At 42.0% G+C, this 18265-nt stretch overlaps 1 protein-coding gene across 2 annotated transcripts in view; it reads right to left on the reverse strand.

The window, feature by feature from the left end:
* The window catches only part of fbxw4 (F-box and WD repeat domain containing 4), a 51400-nt gene that overhangs the window by 18280 nt on the left and 14855 nt on the right, over window positions 1-18265 (reverse strand). The window contains exon 6 of one of the 2 annotated variants that reach the window (XM_071481657.1): window positions 6605-6670. The exons of the other annotated variant lie outside the window; for it this stretch is intronic. Within the exon in view, the coding sequence (XP_071337758.1) occupies window positions 6605-6670 (66 nt within the window). The remainder of the gene's footprint in view (window positions 1-6604; window positions 6671-18265) is intronic. 2 annotated transcript variants of the gene reach the window in all.

Consider the following 18265-nt stretch of genomic DNA (forward strand, 5'->3'; position numbering starts at 1 on the left):
TGCTGCTCTGATGGCGCCACTTGTGTGGGATCCCCCTCTATATGGCTGATCATAAGACCCCTTTGTGCCACCGAGATGAGAAAAAAAAAAAAAAAAAAAAAGACAGAATTAATCGCAATGGAGGGAAAAAGAGAAAGTGTTAAATAAAATTAAAATCAAACCCCCAAAAGCTCAATGGGAGCCTGCGCCCCCGTCCCCTCCCCCGTTCTTTTTAGGTGTTGCCATACGAGTCTTTTAACTGTCTGATGGAGTAAAAGAAAATGATTCAGCAAATGTAGAAGAATCATGGAGAATAAAAACATCTAATTGCACTTTTATGGACCAATCTTGACTTACACTAAGGTTATTTAAATAACATAAAAAAACACTGTGCTGTTTGGGCCTTGTTTGAAGAACAGCATTTGAATTTATGTGATTCCCCTTCAAATAGTGCGTCCCTGTATGTTACCTGTGGTGCCGTGCTCTACGGATGGAGCTAGGTCTTAGGGGAGACATTGCAGACATGGCTGATGGGGTTAGGGCTACAGGTAGCTTCAGGTCAAGGTGAGAAGTAAACACTGATCATTTTTCAATAAGACTGACCAGCACTGACAGAGCTCACACACTCTCCTGCAGACTGTCGATGCAGATACAGATAGAAAATCATCCCACACCTGTTACATGGTCACGCCTTTTGTTTTTCAGTCTGAAATCAAAACCTATTGAGAAAAAAAAAATCTCTTTCCAGCTTCATTTACTCATTTTGCCTCATTTATTTCTCCTGTCTTTTTTGTGTTTAACATATTTGCAGTATATTTATACTGTGATATGATTAAATTTGTATGAAAATACAGGAAATTGTATCTAACCACCAAAATCAGGTCATCTACACAGACAACAATTCTGAAAGTTAATAAGAAATGAAAAACTAGATGTTTGTTGAACCTTCTGCAGTAGTAATTACATTAGTCTGTTCCATCAGTGTGTGTGTGGAGCTTTGTAGTCCTACACTGGGAATATTTGCTGATTCTTCTTCTCTGCAGAGTTGTTCCTCTCTTCTGTCCATCCACGGATTAGATCAGAGTTAGGTCAAGGCTCTGGCTTGGTCACTCAGACATTCACCTTCTTATTAAGCTGAGAGGTGAACCACCTTCAGGTGTCTAACAGTGTTTTCCTCGAAGATCTGTTTGTACAGCACTATCTTCTCTTCAGTCCTGACCAGAGAAACACCCCCACAACATGATGCTGCCACCACCAGGCTTCACTGTAGGTCACACAGAGCAGTGTTACTAAGACACCTAAAGTAAAGACAACAAAACATAAAGTTGTTCTTACAGCAGGTGAGGTCAATGGTCTTTGTCTGAAACTTATTGCACTTCTTGTTACCACAGTTACAGCTTCTCTCCTGATCTGATAATTGCAAAACAAATTCAGCAGGTCACAATGAGCTCTCCTCCTTTGATCTGATTTGACTAAAATGAAGACTTATGAGAGAACAGTGACCTCTGTTTGTCCCTCCAGCTGTAAATATGTCTGACAGTGACACCACTATTTTCCACAGAGAGGAAGTGACTGCTGGAATCCTTCCTGGAAGCCTGCGGTCTCCTCTCTGTGATCTGACCGTTGTTTGGTGCCGCAGGTGTAACAGTGTCTTGTTGTTGATGATGATGATGTTTTGGCTCAGACGGGTCATGAATCAAAGGGATGTGCGGTTGTGCTAATGCACAGGGTTTGAAGCTGATGCTGGTGAGTGGGGGCAGACAGTGGCGTGTGTGTCTGTGTGTGTGGGAGGAGAAGCTCTCTGCAGTGTGTGAAAGGATTACTGGAATGAGGGGGGTGGTGTGTGTGTGTGTGTGTGTGTGTGTGTGTGTGTGTGTGGGTGGGTGGGGGGGCAGTGTGTTTACAAGTACATACATGTTATTATTCCTCACATCTGAGACATTAACATTCATTCATTTGAAATATTCATTTCAAATTAAAAGACATTAGCAGAGCTGGATCTGGTTCTTCACTTCAAATGAAGAGAAATCTTAATGCTACAGCAACGATATTTCTTCCAACTTTGTGTCAGCAGGTTGTGTTTGGTCCTTTTCTGTTTCAGCCTGACAATAAAGCAGCTCCATAAAGAAATGCTTTGTCACTGTGGCTACGTCCACACTGATATGTTTTAGTTTTAAAACACATCACTTTACTCCTAAACAGAGACTTTTGGAAACGCTGCCGGACCAGTTTCTGTGCAGGGTTGTGATGTTTGGAAATGATGGCGTAGAGGCCCACAGTCTCCCTGACTGGATCTCATCAGCCTCGACGACCAGAGGTAAAGCAACATGGATAATGAGTTTTTGTTACTGACCTCGTCATCTTTGCCAGCAGCTGCTGTGCAGTTAAATTCTGCATTTTAACACTGCTGCCATACTAATCACGCAAGTAGACAATCTGCTTCCTGTTTACACTGGCTGGCACATGCTCAGTGTACCTGAATGGTCATGTAGATATTCTAACACTAACGAACCAAGTGACATCAACGGCCTTGATAACGCCAGAGGTTAAATACCTGGCTCTCCTCACCCCTCAGTCAGACCTGAAGAAGCCTCTTGGATAAGAAGAGAAACGACTTCAAGTTTCTAAAACCAAGTCCAGTTGCCCTTGATTCAACTTGTCTTGGATTTCTCACTTTGGTTTGGAAGAAGTGGCCTGGCCTGCACAGATCCCTGACCTCAACCCATCCAGCACCTGTGAGCCAGACCTCATCACCGAGCATCAGTGTTGGGCCTCACTGCTGCTCTGGTGTCTGAATGGGAGCAAATCCCTTGCAGCAGCTTCAACCTCTGCTGGAGGGACTGGAACCAGAGGGGGAAAGAGGAATAAAGATGGAAGACAATGAATCTGCACATTAAAAACATATGATCCAGGTTTTAGAAAGATGCTGATTGGATGTGACAGCAGCGTGCAGGCTGTTCACACATCAGCCGTGACATTAAAGACAGCAGCTGTTTCTAAAGTAACAGGTTGTGATGTTGTGGCTGATCAGTGTGTACGGTATCAGTAAACATGAACAATGCGCCCTGAGCACCCTCACCCACCCTGCACCCACCTGCCTGTGCAGCCACGCTCAGCCTGGTATGCTGCTCTCAGCTGTTTATCAGATGGGAAATCGCAGCAGGGGACTGAGTGCATGTCTGTGTGAGACACTCTGAAGGTGCCTGTATTTACCAACCTATGTGAGGGCGATAAGAGCACACACTCTGAGGGTGGGCCAGAGACCAGGACCCATATTTACCACACTGCTCAGAGTCAAATTAAATGAAAGATGAAAAGTAAAAATCATCTTCACTTTGACTCACAAAGATATCAGTGATAATAAAACCTGTCTCATTACGTACACTCAGTCACATTAGGGGTCGTGTTAAATGATGCTTTCACTTGTCACAGGTTAGGCTGCTGTGATGGATGATTGACAGGTCTCAGCTGATCCAGAGCTCGGCTGCTGGACTGTCAACATGAGCCCTTCAGACAAAGAACCTGTAACACTGTTCACAGAAGAGTCTTGTTGCCATTCAGATGGAGGTGTGTGTGTTGTCATTTTGTCTTTACTCAGATGTGACCAGACCGTTGCAGGAACACGCCACAGCGCTGGCACCGTATTAGTCAGCTGGTCCAATGAGGGAGAGCAGAACAGAGTATAGAGGAAGAAGAGCGTCCTCACCTCTGAAGGACTTAAAGACTGACATTGCTGTTGAAGAGTTACTCTGCACAGATTCACAACCAAAAGCTGTGTACACACAAATCCAAATCTTATGAATCTGTTTTAAAAAAGCACTTTTAAATAACATTTTACAGAATGCTGAGTGAAGTGTCAATCCTGTTTTCTGAAAGACGTTCAGGAGGTTTTCACCAGCAGCTGAATGATCCACAGAAGTCTCCTCCTCTCAATAACAAACCGACCCGGGGATTAAAACCAGTAGAAACAACAAATAAAGCTGCTTCACGTAAAAAATCAGTGACTCACTGACGCTCCTCATCGGACACAGGACGTCTCAGAGGAGCTGGGAGCTGAACTGACCAAATGAAATGGACTGTTACCATGAATAAAATCTGGTTTGAGAATTGATGGAAAGCACAGGTCTAGTTGTTTTTAGATATTTAAATGTGGAAAAGATTATAACTTTAAATGCTGCTGATTTATGTAATACATCCTGATGTTTTAATGGCATTTGTTCATGTTTTATTCTCAACATATTAACATTACATTTTTTTTTAAATCATTGTGAAAAACACTTATTGGGTAAATATTGAAAAAGTCCCAGGTGACACGTTTACTTTTTCTGTATTTAATGCTCCTGACTTTGAGGAGCCAGACTGGTGAGGCAAATATTTACAGGCGGATCTGCTGAACTCTCTTCAGCTGGCCTTCAGGTATTTGCTGTGGTAACAACAACATTTCATATTCTTCACTTCAGAAATATGTTTCCATGTGAGACAGAGGCAGTTTTTCATGTCTGCCCAGGGAGAAAATAGAATCCCTTGGGCTTTAGAGGACACATGCATTATCCAGGTCCACTACACCTTGTAACCACATCAGTTCCCCTCAACACCTGCAAACTCCAGAATAACCTGCCCACTCATCCCGTCCCTCTCCTCCCGGCCGTCTCCCCTCCTCAGATTTCCAGGCCATTTGGAAGCAGGAAGCAGCTTTGTGTTGTGTCGTGTCGGCCTGTTTTAATTGGCTCAGGTAAAGCTGGGAATTACAGCAGCCTTGTCAAAGATGTATCAGGTTTAAGCCTCGCCTTTCAAAGACAGGAATTTTCAGAGGCCCCCTCATTCTGAACTGCTCCTTGCTCAAGACCAGTGTGTTGTGTGCTTCATTTGCTCTTTGGACAGATAAAGGGCCACACTGTTGCTGTCTTCATGCACTGATGCAGAACAAAAGCCATGTGGGAACATTAATCTAGTAAATTAGGTTACAAGAGGACATTGTTTGGCAGTGGAACTTGTCCATAACTGATGATCACAGTGTGTTTAACCCACAATGCACTGCACTCAGCACAACTGGGGCACAGGACATGAAATATCTGAATGTACATGCACCCAAAAGGATTTTCAAATATCACAAGCTCTCACTCATAATTCTGTCTGACTCCGACTCATCTCATACATCATCTCAATACAAACCAGCAGTCACACTGTGCACCCACGCCCTGCCAGCATCGAACTCAGCGTTTATGCATGAATGCGCTAACTGAGCGCCGTGAACAAGGAACTGAACGCATCTGTTTGCAACTAAAGAACGGCAACAATGCTCAAACACCAGGAGGTGGTAGTAGTGAACCAAAACGCTGTCAACCACAAAAAAAACCCAGAAGAAGAACTGCATTTTTGGTTTCTCCACGCAAGGGTTTACAGCAAGGGTTTGTGTCCGGTTTGGTGTCTACTACTGGTGCTGCTAAAGTCAGTCAGTCATAAGTTACATCTTTAAATATTACATCAGTTGACTGATGTTAACTCCAGAAAAGAGACGTTTTAATTCTGCAGTGTTTAAAGTGCAACACTAACTGCATCACAGTGTCCAGACTACCAGCCCTGTCAGAGCTGCAGCGAGCTGAAGCTTCTGACCAGTAACACTCAGGATCAGCCCCTTGATCTTGTAGGTACATGTCCCTGCTGTCCTTTAATTAATGGGTAAGCAGGTTCTAAACTGGATTCAGATTCAGTTATGTGCTATCAAACCCCATCACTGAGAGCATGAACTGGTCCACAGACATGGTGAGAAAGGCAAGGCAATGTCTTTACCACCTCACACAGCTTAGGGTTGTTCAGAGTCTCCCTGAGGGTCCTAGAGACCCACCAACAGAGCACTCCAGCTGCTCTGATCCAACACAGAGACTATTGACTGAGGTCTGAGTTTAACTTTTCAATCCTTAGTTTACATATATTTATTATTTTAACCTTTTAAATTTGATCCTTTATTTGTTCATTCTGTTTTTTCATTCTTACTCTAGTTATTGTTATTGTACATCAGTCTTGTAGCACTTCCCCTACACTGCACCACTCTCACATTTCACAGCTTGTATGAGCTACATCAGTCTGTGACGGATGAATCTTTCAATCTGGAATCTTATTCTTAACCTTTAAAAATTATTATTGTCAAAATTATGCATGTAATCATGTCCCATTTATTCCCTACCAGTTTATCACCTGCCATCTCCTACAAGGAACAACTTGTGCTCCTGTCATGTGGATGAACCAGGTCAGTGCTCTGCCAGCAGGAGGGTGGAGCTCCGTCACTGTAGTTCACAGTGGATTAGATGCTGATCACAGCTTGTTGCCGGGTAAAAAACATTAGGAAACAGTGGTAAGAGTCAAAGACTTTTTCTTGTAGCAGTGAGGATGTTGTTAAATTAGTAACACGGGCCAAACTATCACTTTAAAGTTATTCAAAGAAAGCCCCACTGAACCTGACCTGTGTGTGTGTGTGTGTGTGTGTGTGTGTGTGTGTGTGTGTGTGCGCACGGTGTGTACAGAACTTCTTCCCACTCATTGGGGGCATGTAGAGCAAACAATATTCTGATCAGCTGTTACAACGTACAGTAGTGCTGCAGCACGTCAGAGCAGCTTCCTGACTCACCGTTCAACATCCCAGATGCGAAGAGGGGAGAAGTTCTCGCAGCATGCTGTTCCTGTTACAAAGGAGCTATACACAGAGAGACAGAGAGAGAGAGAGAGAGAGAGAGAGAGAGACAGAGAGACAGAGAGAGACAGAGAGAGACAGAGAGACAGACAGACAGACAGACAGACAGACAGAGAGGGACAGAGAGACAGAAAGAGAGACGCGGTGAAATGTCTCACAAAAACAGTTTCAAGTAGATGAAATAAAATTCTCCAGTGAAACCTAAAGCAGCAGAATTAATGTGTCATCATTTATACCTCAGAGAACAAACAGGGTGTCATTCAAGAGTAAAATCAGATATGACATGTTCATAAATACAGAAACAGAAACAGACAGAGGTGCTGCTTTTGGTTTTAACTGCCACATTTACCATCACTCAGTAAAACATCACCTGCCTGTGGTTGTTTTACCATCTTGGCCAAATGTCTACGTTATATCTTAGGACCACTACACACAGGGGCTGCAAGAAATAATGATTTGTATTTAATAACTATATGATTATTCTGTCAATTATATTATTAATTACATTATATATTATTAATTATGGGTTTTTTTTCAATAGATTTGTCATTTGGTCTAGAAAGTTTCCAAAATAAAAGTGAAAAATGCCAATCACAACACAAGCCAAAGGTGATTTGGTCTGAATAAGAGTCCAACACCTAAAATACTCCACTCAGGACTCAGGTCTAACATGATGCTGACCTATTTTCAAAACACTAACAGCTTCAGACTTCATATATCTGCTGTAATAAAATGTATTTTTTACTGTTTTTTTTTCTTCATTTTTTGATTTATCAAGACCCACCATGTATTCAGTGTCCTGACCTCATCAACCTGTGGACAGTAAAACCACAGCAGAGTGGGGCTGCAGCCTGTTCGTCTCTTAAAATAGTTTATAAAGACAAATGACAAATAAGTGTTGTGAGAAAAGAGCGATCCCGCAGGGATCCTCCTGGCTGTCACACAGCAGCATTCACAAACCCTCGTCCCTGCCTCCATCCACCACACATTGTTTCCCAGCAGAAGAAAAGAGAGGAGAAGTACAACACTCATGATCCTTTGATTGGAGTGGCAGGTTGGAATTAGCAGCCTAGGTATGCACAGTGAATGCCACGCATGTGGAGAGGTGTGGGAGTGGTGAAAGGAGAGGGGAGGAGCGCTGTGGGAGAGGGCTGATGGGGTGTGTTTGGCTGTTAGAAGCTATGTAGAGGGTGGGGTGGTGACCAGGGGTGCTGGTGGTAGGGGGCTTCTGTTGGGTAGGGCCTGAGTCTCAGGGCTTAGTGCTCTCCTACAGGGTTGATGGACAGGGGGGAGGGCCCACCTTTTACAAACACGGAGGTAGTTACTGACAAATGCTGCTGGCTGGATGAGAGGACTGTAGATGGAGACACAGAAACTGATGCATTATCATGGAGTGGGTGGAGGAGGGAAATGGTCCCCCTCAAAGATACAGGCTGAAATGCAGTTTGATGAATATCATGTCCTGATATTCAAAGTCTTCAAACCTCCAGTGTGATTCCCTCATCGCTCACATCATCTGCACTCGCTGAGCTCCTGCAGGTGGTCAGGCAGCTCTCAGGAAAACCTCTGGAGCCACTCAACACACCAAATGTAACTTCCAGCACAGACAGATGAGGTTCCATCAGCCCCATGTGTTGGAGTCTAACTGACACCACAATGAAAATTCATACAATGACAGTGACTCTTTCTATTTATGCCAATGCAATCCACATTAGATAAGAAACAGACTGACAGATTAGGGCTGCAACTCATTTGATTATAAATTATTTTCTCTGTAAATGAATTAACTAATGTATCAAGAAAACACTGATGATCAATTAAAAACAAAAGAGACTAAAGAGTTCAAATTATTCAAATTATCAAATTACTCGATCAATTATCAGAATTATCACTGCTTTCATTTTTGATATCCAGCTAAACCATCAACTGACATCATTTCAACATGAACACACAAAGACCTGGGTGAAGCTGCAGGGGCAGAAAACACCTCGCTCATCGTCTGTTCTCAACATGTAGTGAAGATTTTCTTTTAGATACTTGGCATCAAACCTAAGCATCATTTTATTGTCCTGTGTGGTTGTGGTGTATTTATCTGTAAAGGATAAATCATGTAGTTACTCTTCAGGGTATCAAAGACAAACTGACAACAATGCTAACAAATCATTTTGCAGATAGACCAGATGTTCTCCTGTAGACGTGCATGGGTATAAGAAAATTCCAGGGATAGTTTCAGGGACTGACTGTATGTATATACAAACCAGAAACCACATTTATGTTGACCCCGAGGTTAACTCCCCGCCTGTAAACCACAGTGAAGGGAAGGAAGCGATTAGCTCCAGCTGTGGTGGAGCAGAGGTTAGGAACTCCGTCAAAAAGCGACACGAGTCTGTGCCTTCATGTGACTTGTCAAACAAGACATCCACTGCTGCCCTGTCCTGTTGTCACAGCGCACTTTCTCTTCTCTGTGTGAGTGGAAACTGAGATGAAGCCAAACACTGACACTGAAGTTCATTACAAGGTTTCAAAAGTAACAATATTCAAATGTAACAAAAGCAGATTCTGCTAATTTTGGTAAAGGATCTGAATCGCAGACGCTTTCCATTTAGTTCAGAGCACCATGATGATGATGATGATGATGATGATGATGATGATGATGATGATGATGATGATGATGATTTACTTCATCAGAATGTAAAATAAGGTTTCAAAAACCTACAGTCTTACAGGATCTGGAAGGATCCAAAGTTCCAGAGCAAGTTCTTAATGGAGCTTGTGGTGAGATTGTTTTTCTCAACCAGTATGGAACCTGTTGTTAAAAAGCCCTGTGTAAATAATGTGATCATTATTATTATGATTCGTTCCAGGTTCAGCTACATACAGCCGCCCACAAGCTCTGATTGGTAAAGGTTTTGTTTAATTACATTTTTACTTTTTGGGGTTATTTTTATGCCTTTGTTAGAGAGAAAGGAAGAGAGAAACAGACAGACAGGCTGAAGAGAGTTGGGCCACCAAGATTCCTCTTGACTGATAAAGGCTGTCGGGGCCTAAAATGAAGATCTACTGACAAAACTCAGGGCTGAAAAAAGTGCTGCATGAAATCATTTAATTGTCTGTCCATCTCCATTTGCTGTTCCTCTAAACAGATGCAAGGATTGAAAGAGAGGGCAAACACTCCATCTATTACAGGGTCTCTATCAATGAAACCGCACATGATTCTAATTACAGATGCTGCATTGACATGATAATGTCTTTATTGGACAGTTGACAGTAGAGAGCTGACAGGAAACGAGAGAGGAGAGCAGCAAAGGTCCCAGACCAGACCCAGAGCAGGGTCATCACTTTAAACCACCACCTGGCCACTGAGGCGCCATAAACCCAAAAACCAATGTCATAATAACGTGTTATTTTCTAGATAAATGCACAAACTAGAACCATCATCATGTCCAACCTTGTCTAAAACAAAACCTTTGTCGACCATAGTGGTCTGGAGATGCAGACTGGACTGTGGACTCCATTCACGGCCCTCTGGAGCAAAAGTTAGGTGTCATGTTTTGCACACACTTTTGTGCCAAAATACCACTTTTGGGGTTTATTATTACGTAACACCCCACCATAATCGTTAATAAGACATTAACAGAGGACTGTAAATTCACATCAAACTCATCCAGCGGGGCTGAGGATGAGGATGAGTTCTCTGTGAGGGAGGAAGGACTGTTACGTAAACAGCCGCGCAGCCGTCCAGACAGAACCAGACAGAGCTGTGACTGAGGGATGCTGCTGGCATCAACACACACATGTCCTGCCAAGAGGAGTGGTGATGGGATGTGTGTGTATGTGTGTGTTGGGGGGTTAAAAGGGTGGCAGGACAGGACAGAGCTGGCGGGGGTGGAGGGTGGGGGTGGGGGGTCGAGGACGTCTAAGTGAGGCATAGAAGCAGCTGTCAGGCCTGTTAAGCAGTGCAGCCCATTGGCAGGCCCCCAGTAATTAGTGTTGGGTAAACTCATTTATGGCCCAAATGGGTCGGGCAGGGCCAGGACCAGTATGCGTGGTGGGTGACCTCTGACCCGTTGACACAGGATACAATAGGGTTACGGTCACACTCACTATCTGGACCCTATTACTCTCCATTACTCACATTACTCACCCCTCACTGGGCCGTGGCGCTGGCGGAGGCAGGGCGGGGGACACCGGCCATACAATGAAAGAACGGCTACCCCCTTGTCTCCCCCAGCTCTCTCACCCTTCTGAAGCGCCAACCAGGCCTGATCTGGGGTCAGAGCTTGCACTGATATTATAGCTGCTAAGGTCAGAGCCTCTCTCGCCTAATGTGGGGCAGATGTCCCCCCTAAACACACACACACACACACACATACATACACACACACACACAGCCATATCTCTGACCAAACAGAGTCACCCTCCTCTCTCCTGATCTGTGCCTCCCCCCTCACTCCGCCGCTCATCATTAGCAGCATGCTGGGCCTCCGCTGCCGTTTGGGTAACCTCATCAGCTGGCTGTATCATCTAAGGGCCTATGTGGCAGGGTCACACAAACTAACTGAGTCCTCAGTGGGAACCCAGCCCCACACACACACACACACACACACACACACACACACACACACACACACACAGATATGAAAAAAACACATCTACACACATTCACAACACTCCCTCATGCGTGCAAACACACATTCAGAAGCATGGACATGGGCAGCCACAACAACAACAACACACAGACACACACACATACAAAGTGTGAGAGCCCCTGCTGGGAGTTGAGTCCAACAGTACCAACATTGTTAGCTCCAAATCAACACTGTGACCGCACAGGGAGCACCACGCTTTCCCAAGACCACCACCAGCACACTGCTGCTGTCCAGACTGTCACCAGTCCCTGGTCTGCACCAGTCAGTACACACCAACAACACACCAACAACACACCAACAACATCTTCCACATGACAGGAACCCTCACTACACAGACCTGTAGGAAAAACATTACACTGGAGAGAGATGCATGGTGGCTTTTCAAACGCAGGATCATACACAACTAGGGCCAAACCTGGATTACCAACAACCCAAAAACCCCCATAGTTCATATCCATATTATTTGGGTCTACATAATTTGATTAACCTCAGATTTGTAAGAAATTTGCTCAGCAGGAGTAAATGATCAACAGTCGTGGCTCCTCCATCACTGGAGTTGTTTTATCATCACGGAGCTGTGATGCAACCAGTCAAATGCAGCTGGTGCGTGTCCTGATAGTACAACACTAATGCAGCACTGAGTGCCTTATATCATAAATGGGAAATCAATTAATTTGTGTACTAGTTTTATGCACAGGTCAGCTGTGTGAGACACACTGGAACAATCACCCACGCAAACTGCACACAGGAGGACCTCATAACATGTGCAGTTAAAGTAGCAGGCCGAGTGTGGAGCATTGAGTTGTGCTGCTCTGTTGCATGTGTAAACTACCTGTAACCAAAGCCCATTCAAATCCTCTCACCTGCTCAGCCTCACTGTCACCATATCTGCACACAGCCCCTCTCAGCTGCTCTGACCAAAAACACACCAAAAAAGAGGATGAAAAAAAATTCTAAAATGTCTAAACAGAAATTTGCACCATGGAAATGAAAACTATTTTATGCTGAGGTTCCCATGACAACTGTCAACAGTGATGTCGCAGGGACGATGTGGACGACGCAGAGTAACAAGGGCGCTTTTCAGAAAGAAGTGCTGTCAAATATACAATGAAGTCCAAACATCTGAGACCAATTTCTCATTCACTTGAATGGACTCCACTGTAATTTTTTAAGTTTTCATGTGTGCAAATTAGTAGTAATTTATCTCCACTGTTTTGGGGTTGGGGGATGTTTCAGAGTTGGAGATATATAAGAAAGCAGAACTATCTGCAGTGGTGGATACTACTCAGGCTGAGGTATGAAGCCTTTTTAGCTTTGGGTGAACCACCTGTTGAATGCATCCCAGTTTTATGACCAGATCTCTGTCTTCTTCCTACGTGATTTAGCACACAGTTGGAAATGCATCTTTTTGAGCAATTGCTCATTAACACTAAGCTAGCATTTTACACTACGCTAGCATTTTACATTAAGCTAGCATTTTACACAGATCCATATGAATGAACATGAAAACAAGCTGAAGTGCAGATGGGGCCTTTAAGGTATTCAGAACAGCATCCGGTAGCCTGGCTCGAGTTTATGATTAATATTTTATACTGATGCAGTTTGTCTGGCAACAGAACAAGAACTGTGTGTTTGGTTTACTGAAACAAATACCATGTCTGTAATATTAGAGTGAGGTAACTATACATCCTCACAGACGTATGTATTTTTTCAATTAACTGTTTAACTGTGTAATATCTAAAGCGTTAGAAAATAGTAATAAATGTGGATCAGAGTTTGCAGAGTGGCAAACTGCTCGATTTATGTCAATAACAGCTCAAAAAGTTTTTTTTCTTTACAGTGATGGAGCAACACTGGAGATGTTGAGGATTACCAACAGAAACATTTGGTATTTTTGCTTGAAAAATTTAAAATGACCACTAATTAAAATAATTTTTTTCTGACTGATGGACTACTTAATGAAACTAATTAACTCATTGTGTCAACATGAGGTGGAACCCATGTTAACGAGAGAGAAAAAAATCAGAAGCCTGTTCATGCTTTCATAGATTTATCCTGTGGATGTGGCCCAATCTGTGGCTCTGTGATGATGAATTCATGAAGTTGGTGTAACAGTCAAACTGTGTTTGTTTCTTATTATAATTATTTGAATATAGTTGCCAAAAAGATTCCTTAAACGGCCCAACATTTTAAAAGGTTGAGCTCTCTGACTGTGATGGCAATAGTGAGCCTGAGGCTGCGTCCACGCTGACATGTTTTCATTTTAAAACAAAAACGATCTGCACGAATGTGCTGGTGTAAACAGGGAGCAGATTACTCTGGATTTAGTTAGTTGCACAAGAACAGACAGAAAAGACATTTGTAGCGTTAAAATTCAAAATTTGCTGATAGCAACTACAACAAGGTCAGTAACACTTGTAATTCATTATTTGTGTTGCTTTCACCACTGATAGGTCAGGCTGATAAGAAGCAATCAGGGAGCAAATGTGGGTGTTTATGTCATCTTTTCCAAAGGTCTCTGGTTCTGTCTGTTCAAACAACAATGCAGCCAAAGAGTTTTCAATCTAAAATGGGTCCATCAGCGTTTCCAACAGTCTCTGCTTTACGTGCATCACAACTCAAGTTTCAATGCGTAATGTGTTTTAAAACTAAAGCGTATTAGTATGGATGGAGTGTCAAATCATTTAATTGCTTGCCTTTCATAATAGCAGTTTTTAAAAATTATTATTTAGAATTAGATTATTCTAAACAAACCTTCTATTAATACAAACACAAACTGTAAGTCAGTATTTATCTTGATGTAATCTAATCTTTATCTAAATATATCTTAATATTTACTCTCTGACCCAAGGACCAATTACATATAAATGGGAGAGAACAGCCCACATCCCTGCTCTGGGAATGTGAAGGCATTTGGCTCTGGACACCAGGGGCGGTTCAGCTTTGCCCTGTCACCCCCTCCACCACCCCTAACTCCCGTCAGAAAGAGGGTTGTTAATTTGTTGCGCTTGACCCCAGGCTTTGTGTCTGACGTGTATCTAGTTTGTAAAAAGTGCTTTTATCTGCTTTCTAAATATGTCTGAGCTCAAAGGGTTATGATGCTTTTATATCGGTCAGGGAGGGAGACAATGGCCAAAGGGTGCAAGTGCTGATCCCCGCTGACACACACACACACACACACACACACACACACACACACACACACACACACACACACACACACACACACAATCCCTCTCCCTCTCTTTCACTCCCAGCCTCCTCTCCCTTGCTCCCTCAAGTCTTTTCTTATACACTGATATGCATGGGCAAACATATGCATGCACACAAACATGCACTTTCTCTCTCAAATTCACACTGCTATGCATGAACACACACTCACACACACACACACACACTCACACGCCTGGACCCAGTTCTCCCATCCCCACCCCCCTCGTAGCCCTTTTGGCTTCTGTTTGTGTCTCCTGTGTGGAGGGTCACCAGGACATTCCTCAGCCGGCCCCTCGGCTCTGTTCAGCCGCCTGGAACAGGCCGGGACCCAACACAACCGTCCCCACTGGACACACACCAGATGCAACAACATGCTAACGTATGCTAGCTGATTCTGGATTCACGTTTGGTCTCAGTGACGCCTTTTAAACAGTCATGTGTCCCTGTAAGTGGTGTTACACATGTTACCGAAACAGTGTGATTACAGGCCTGTCCCAGAGAAATCATGTGTCTGTACAACTGAACTACAACAGCAAATACATTTTGTAGGTAACGTAATGTCGTAAAATATCTGATCCTGCAGCACAGTCTCCACCTGTAGTGACTCCAGCTTTATTAAACTCCTCTGTGATTATGTTCAGACTCACAGAACTTGGTTCAGGTCCTCATCTGGTTCAATACTGAAAAATTTCATAGTGACCTCAGACACAACCTGTTTATTTACATTTAACCAAAACCACCATCTTTCACTAAATTTAGTCAAAGTGCTTTTGTTGTCTAACCCACAGACAGGACTGTGGATGTGAACCAGGTCCTGGTGTGACAATCGTGTAGTTTCTACATCCACCATCCACCACAACTAGCTCCTGGTTCCTCTGCTGCTCTTAATAAATGGAGCTCTTCATTCATTCAATACATACATACAAACATATATATATATATATATATATATATATATATATATATATACTGCAGCTGAACATGATCAGAAATTATGTTTCCTACAAAACGTTTTGGCTGTTGCAGTTTGGTTGTATAGAAAAGTCAGTTTTAGGAGGAGCCAGGGTTCAATTAGTCAGTTACACAGCAGCATCTAAAGTTTGCTAACATTAACCACCATAAACTGAAGGTGACATCAGACCAAGTGTGGCTGCAGCAGCCGTGGGCTGAAGAGAGTTGGGGTCTAATACCTCGTTCCACTGTGGATCCAGTTTCCACCTAAAGTCTGGATTGACTGAGCTCAGACCATCTAATCTGATCTAACCTCTACAAACTCTAACCCTCATTATCTTAAGTGTCATTGTCATAAACTAACTGCATTAGAGAATAGACAGCGTCTAATTTATTTCAGATTATCTGGTAACTTCTCACCTTCAACACTTAAATGACACTAAATTACATTTTTTATCAACTTATATCATCAGATGCTGTGAGGCTTAACACAGAGCTACACCAGGCTGATGGAGCATTTATCACTGATCAAATATCACCTCAGTATATCTCTCCCTGCCTCATTAAAGACATCAAGAAGTCAGAGGTGAACTGGAAACATTTGACTGGTCTTAATTAAAGTGATAATATTTGAAATTGACATCAATACCGAATTGTAGAAACTTTAATTAGAGGCTCCACATACATTGATGACAGAAAGAGTCTGATGTCTGTAATACTGTAATTATTATACTTCTGCATCGGTGGCTATCAAAATATAATCATGGTAAAACCATTTCTATGTATTTAAATGTTTTTTTTAAATCAACATTTATTTATTATATAATTTATTGTGTTTTATCTTAGGGGTTTTTACCTTTCAGTGTTGAAGGGTTTTGCAGTTTTGAAGACTTCGTCTGTACATCTTTGATCTTTTTACTTGATTATGTCAAATGGTAACTAATTGAATAAATAATGTGAACATGTCATTAATCACATGATGGATAAGTGAACACTTAGATTGACTGATGGATGAATGTATCCTGATTAATGGACACCTAGAGATGACTTGTAACAAACATTGTGTCCGTGTTAAGACCTTCGTCAGGAGGTGACACACTTCACTGCACTGAGCTATTTCCCCATGAAGACCAGAGGACAGCAGAACCATGTGGAGTTTCCCCTTTTCAACAAGCAATTCAATACATGGAGGCAAAAAAAAAACAACAAAAAACACAAAGACCATCCAAAACAATGAAAATGAGAAAACAGCCTTTTTAAACCAATCCACAATAATTTGGTGACATTTTGGTGGGAGCCAGTGAAAGGAGGTCTCTGTGACAAGTGTGTGTGTAGTCGGGGTCGGCGAGGAGCGCGACTGACAAGTTTTAAATTGGGATCCACTAGAAGCAGAGCTTCAGTGATCACAGAGCTTTCTCCTGCTGAAATGTGGTGGGAGTGACGCTCATTAGGATAATGTGCTGTATGAATAACACTGCCGCCAGTACACAGCACACACTCCCACGCTGTTAGGGCTCCACGGTGCCTGGATCGCTCCTCACATGTTCACCTTAACACTCTGGGTATAATTCATCTTTCAGAATGAAAAACCTCTACTAAATATACATATTAAGAATGGAGGAGGTGTATCAGTAGGTAGAAGGTAACCAATCAGCTGCAGCATCAACAAACTCAACATCTTGAACAAATGATCTAAAGATGAGACTCTGAAAAACTGTGACAATAACACCATAAATAAACATGTAATGTTATAAAAATGTGTGAGCTCAATTAAATTGTAATAAAATATGGTCCCACTTTAAGTTTACCATCTATGTTGTATTTATAAATATAAGCAAACAATTTAATATCTGGTTTATAACACACTATATACAATGTAGCATTTTTAAGGACATGTTTGAGTGTTGATTAATGTACAGTACCTATTAAAATGTATTAAGGCATATTTTATTACTACAGCTGTATTTTATTATGCTGTCATTCATTATCTTTAATCACCAGCCTCCACAAATATAATAATAAACACATGACTATTTAAAAATATATTATAATCTGCTACTAATGGATTTTTTTTTTTTTTTACATATTAGAAAAGTTTTGTCTCATTAAATAAATAATTCAATTCAATTCAGTTTTATTTGTATAGCACGAAATTACAGGGTAAGATTACATTACATTATTATATTAAACAACAGTGCAACATTTTTGCAGCATTAAATATCCACTTGATTATTTTACATATGATTTTACTTACTGTTGCCACATCATTTTATATACTGAGACTGAAAAATTATTCACATTAATATTGTGTTTAGTGCTGCAGCTAATGATTGATTTCATTCTCAGTTACTGGAGTAACTGAGAATGAAATCAATCCAGTTACTGTTATGATTAATCAGTTAATCATGTGGTCAAGAAAATGTCAAAATATCACAGTTTCACAGAAGGTGAAAGAAAGCGAAAAAAAAAAATCCTCGGCAGATTAACTGATAATGGTCAATTAGTTACAGGTCTACTAAATTAATGAAGAGTTTAATGAGCACCACTGAGGAACATTAATAACAGAAAGTGTCAACTAATCGTTACCTTAGTTTAACAAGCTGAGAACCCAGCTATTTCCATGTTATCTGTGTATTTCTATGTGGCACGCTGTATGTGCACAGCCCAGGACAAAATACTTCTGCTGCTTTTAGTAGTTGTGAACGTTTGGAAACAGACTTGGACAGTTGTTTGTCTGCAGTTTTGTTTGTCTGACATCAGGCGAAGGGTGTCAAAGTGAATCCAT

The sequence above is a fragment of the Trachinotus anak genome, unplaced genomic scaffold, assembly GCF_046630095.1.
Source record: "Trachinotus anak isolate AG129_WGS33_773 ecotype Australia unplaced genomic scaffold, CSIRO_AGI_Tana_v1 ptg000007l, whole genome shotgun sequence".
In the NCBI taxonomy this organism is placed as follows: domain Eukaryota; kingdom Metazoa; phylum Chordata; class Actinopteri; order Carangiformes; family Carangidae; genus Trachinotus; species Trachinotus anak.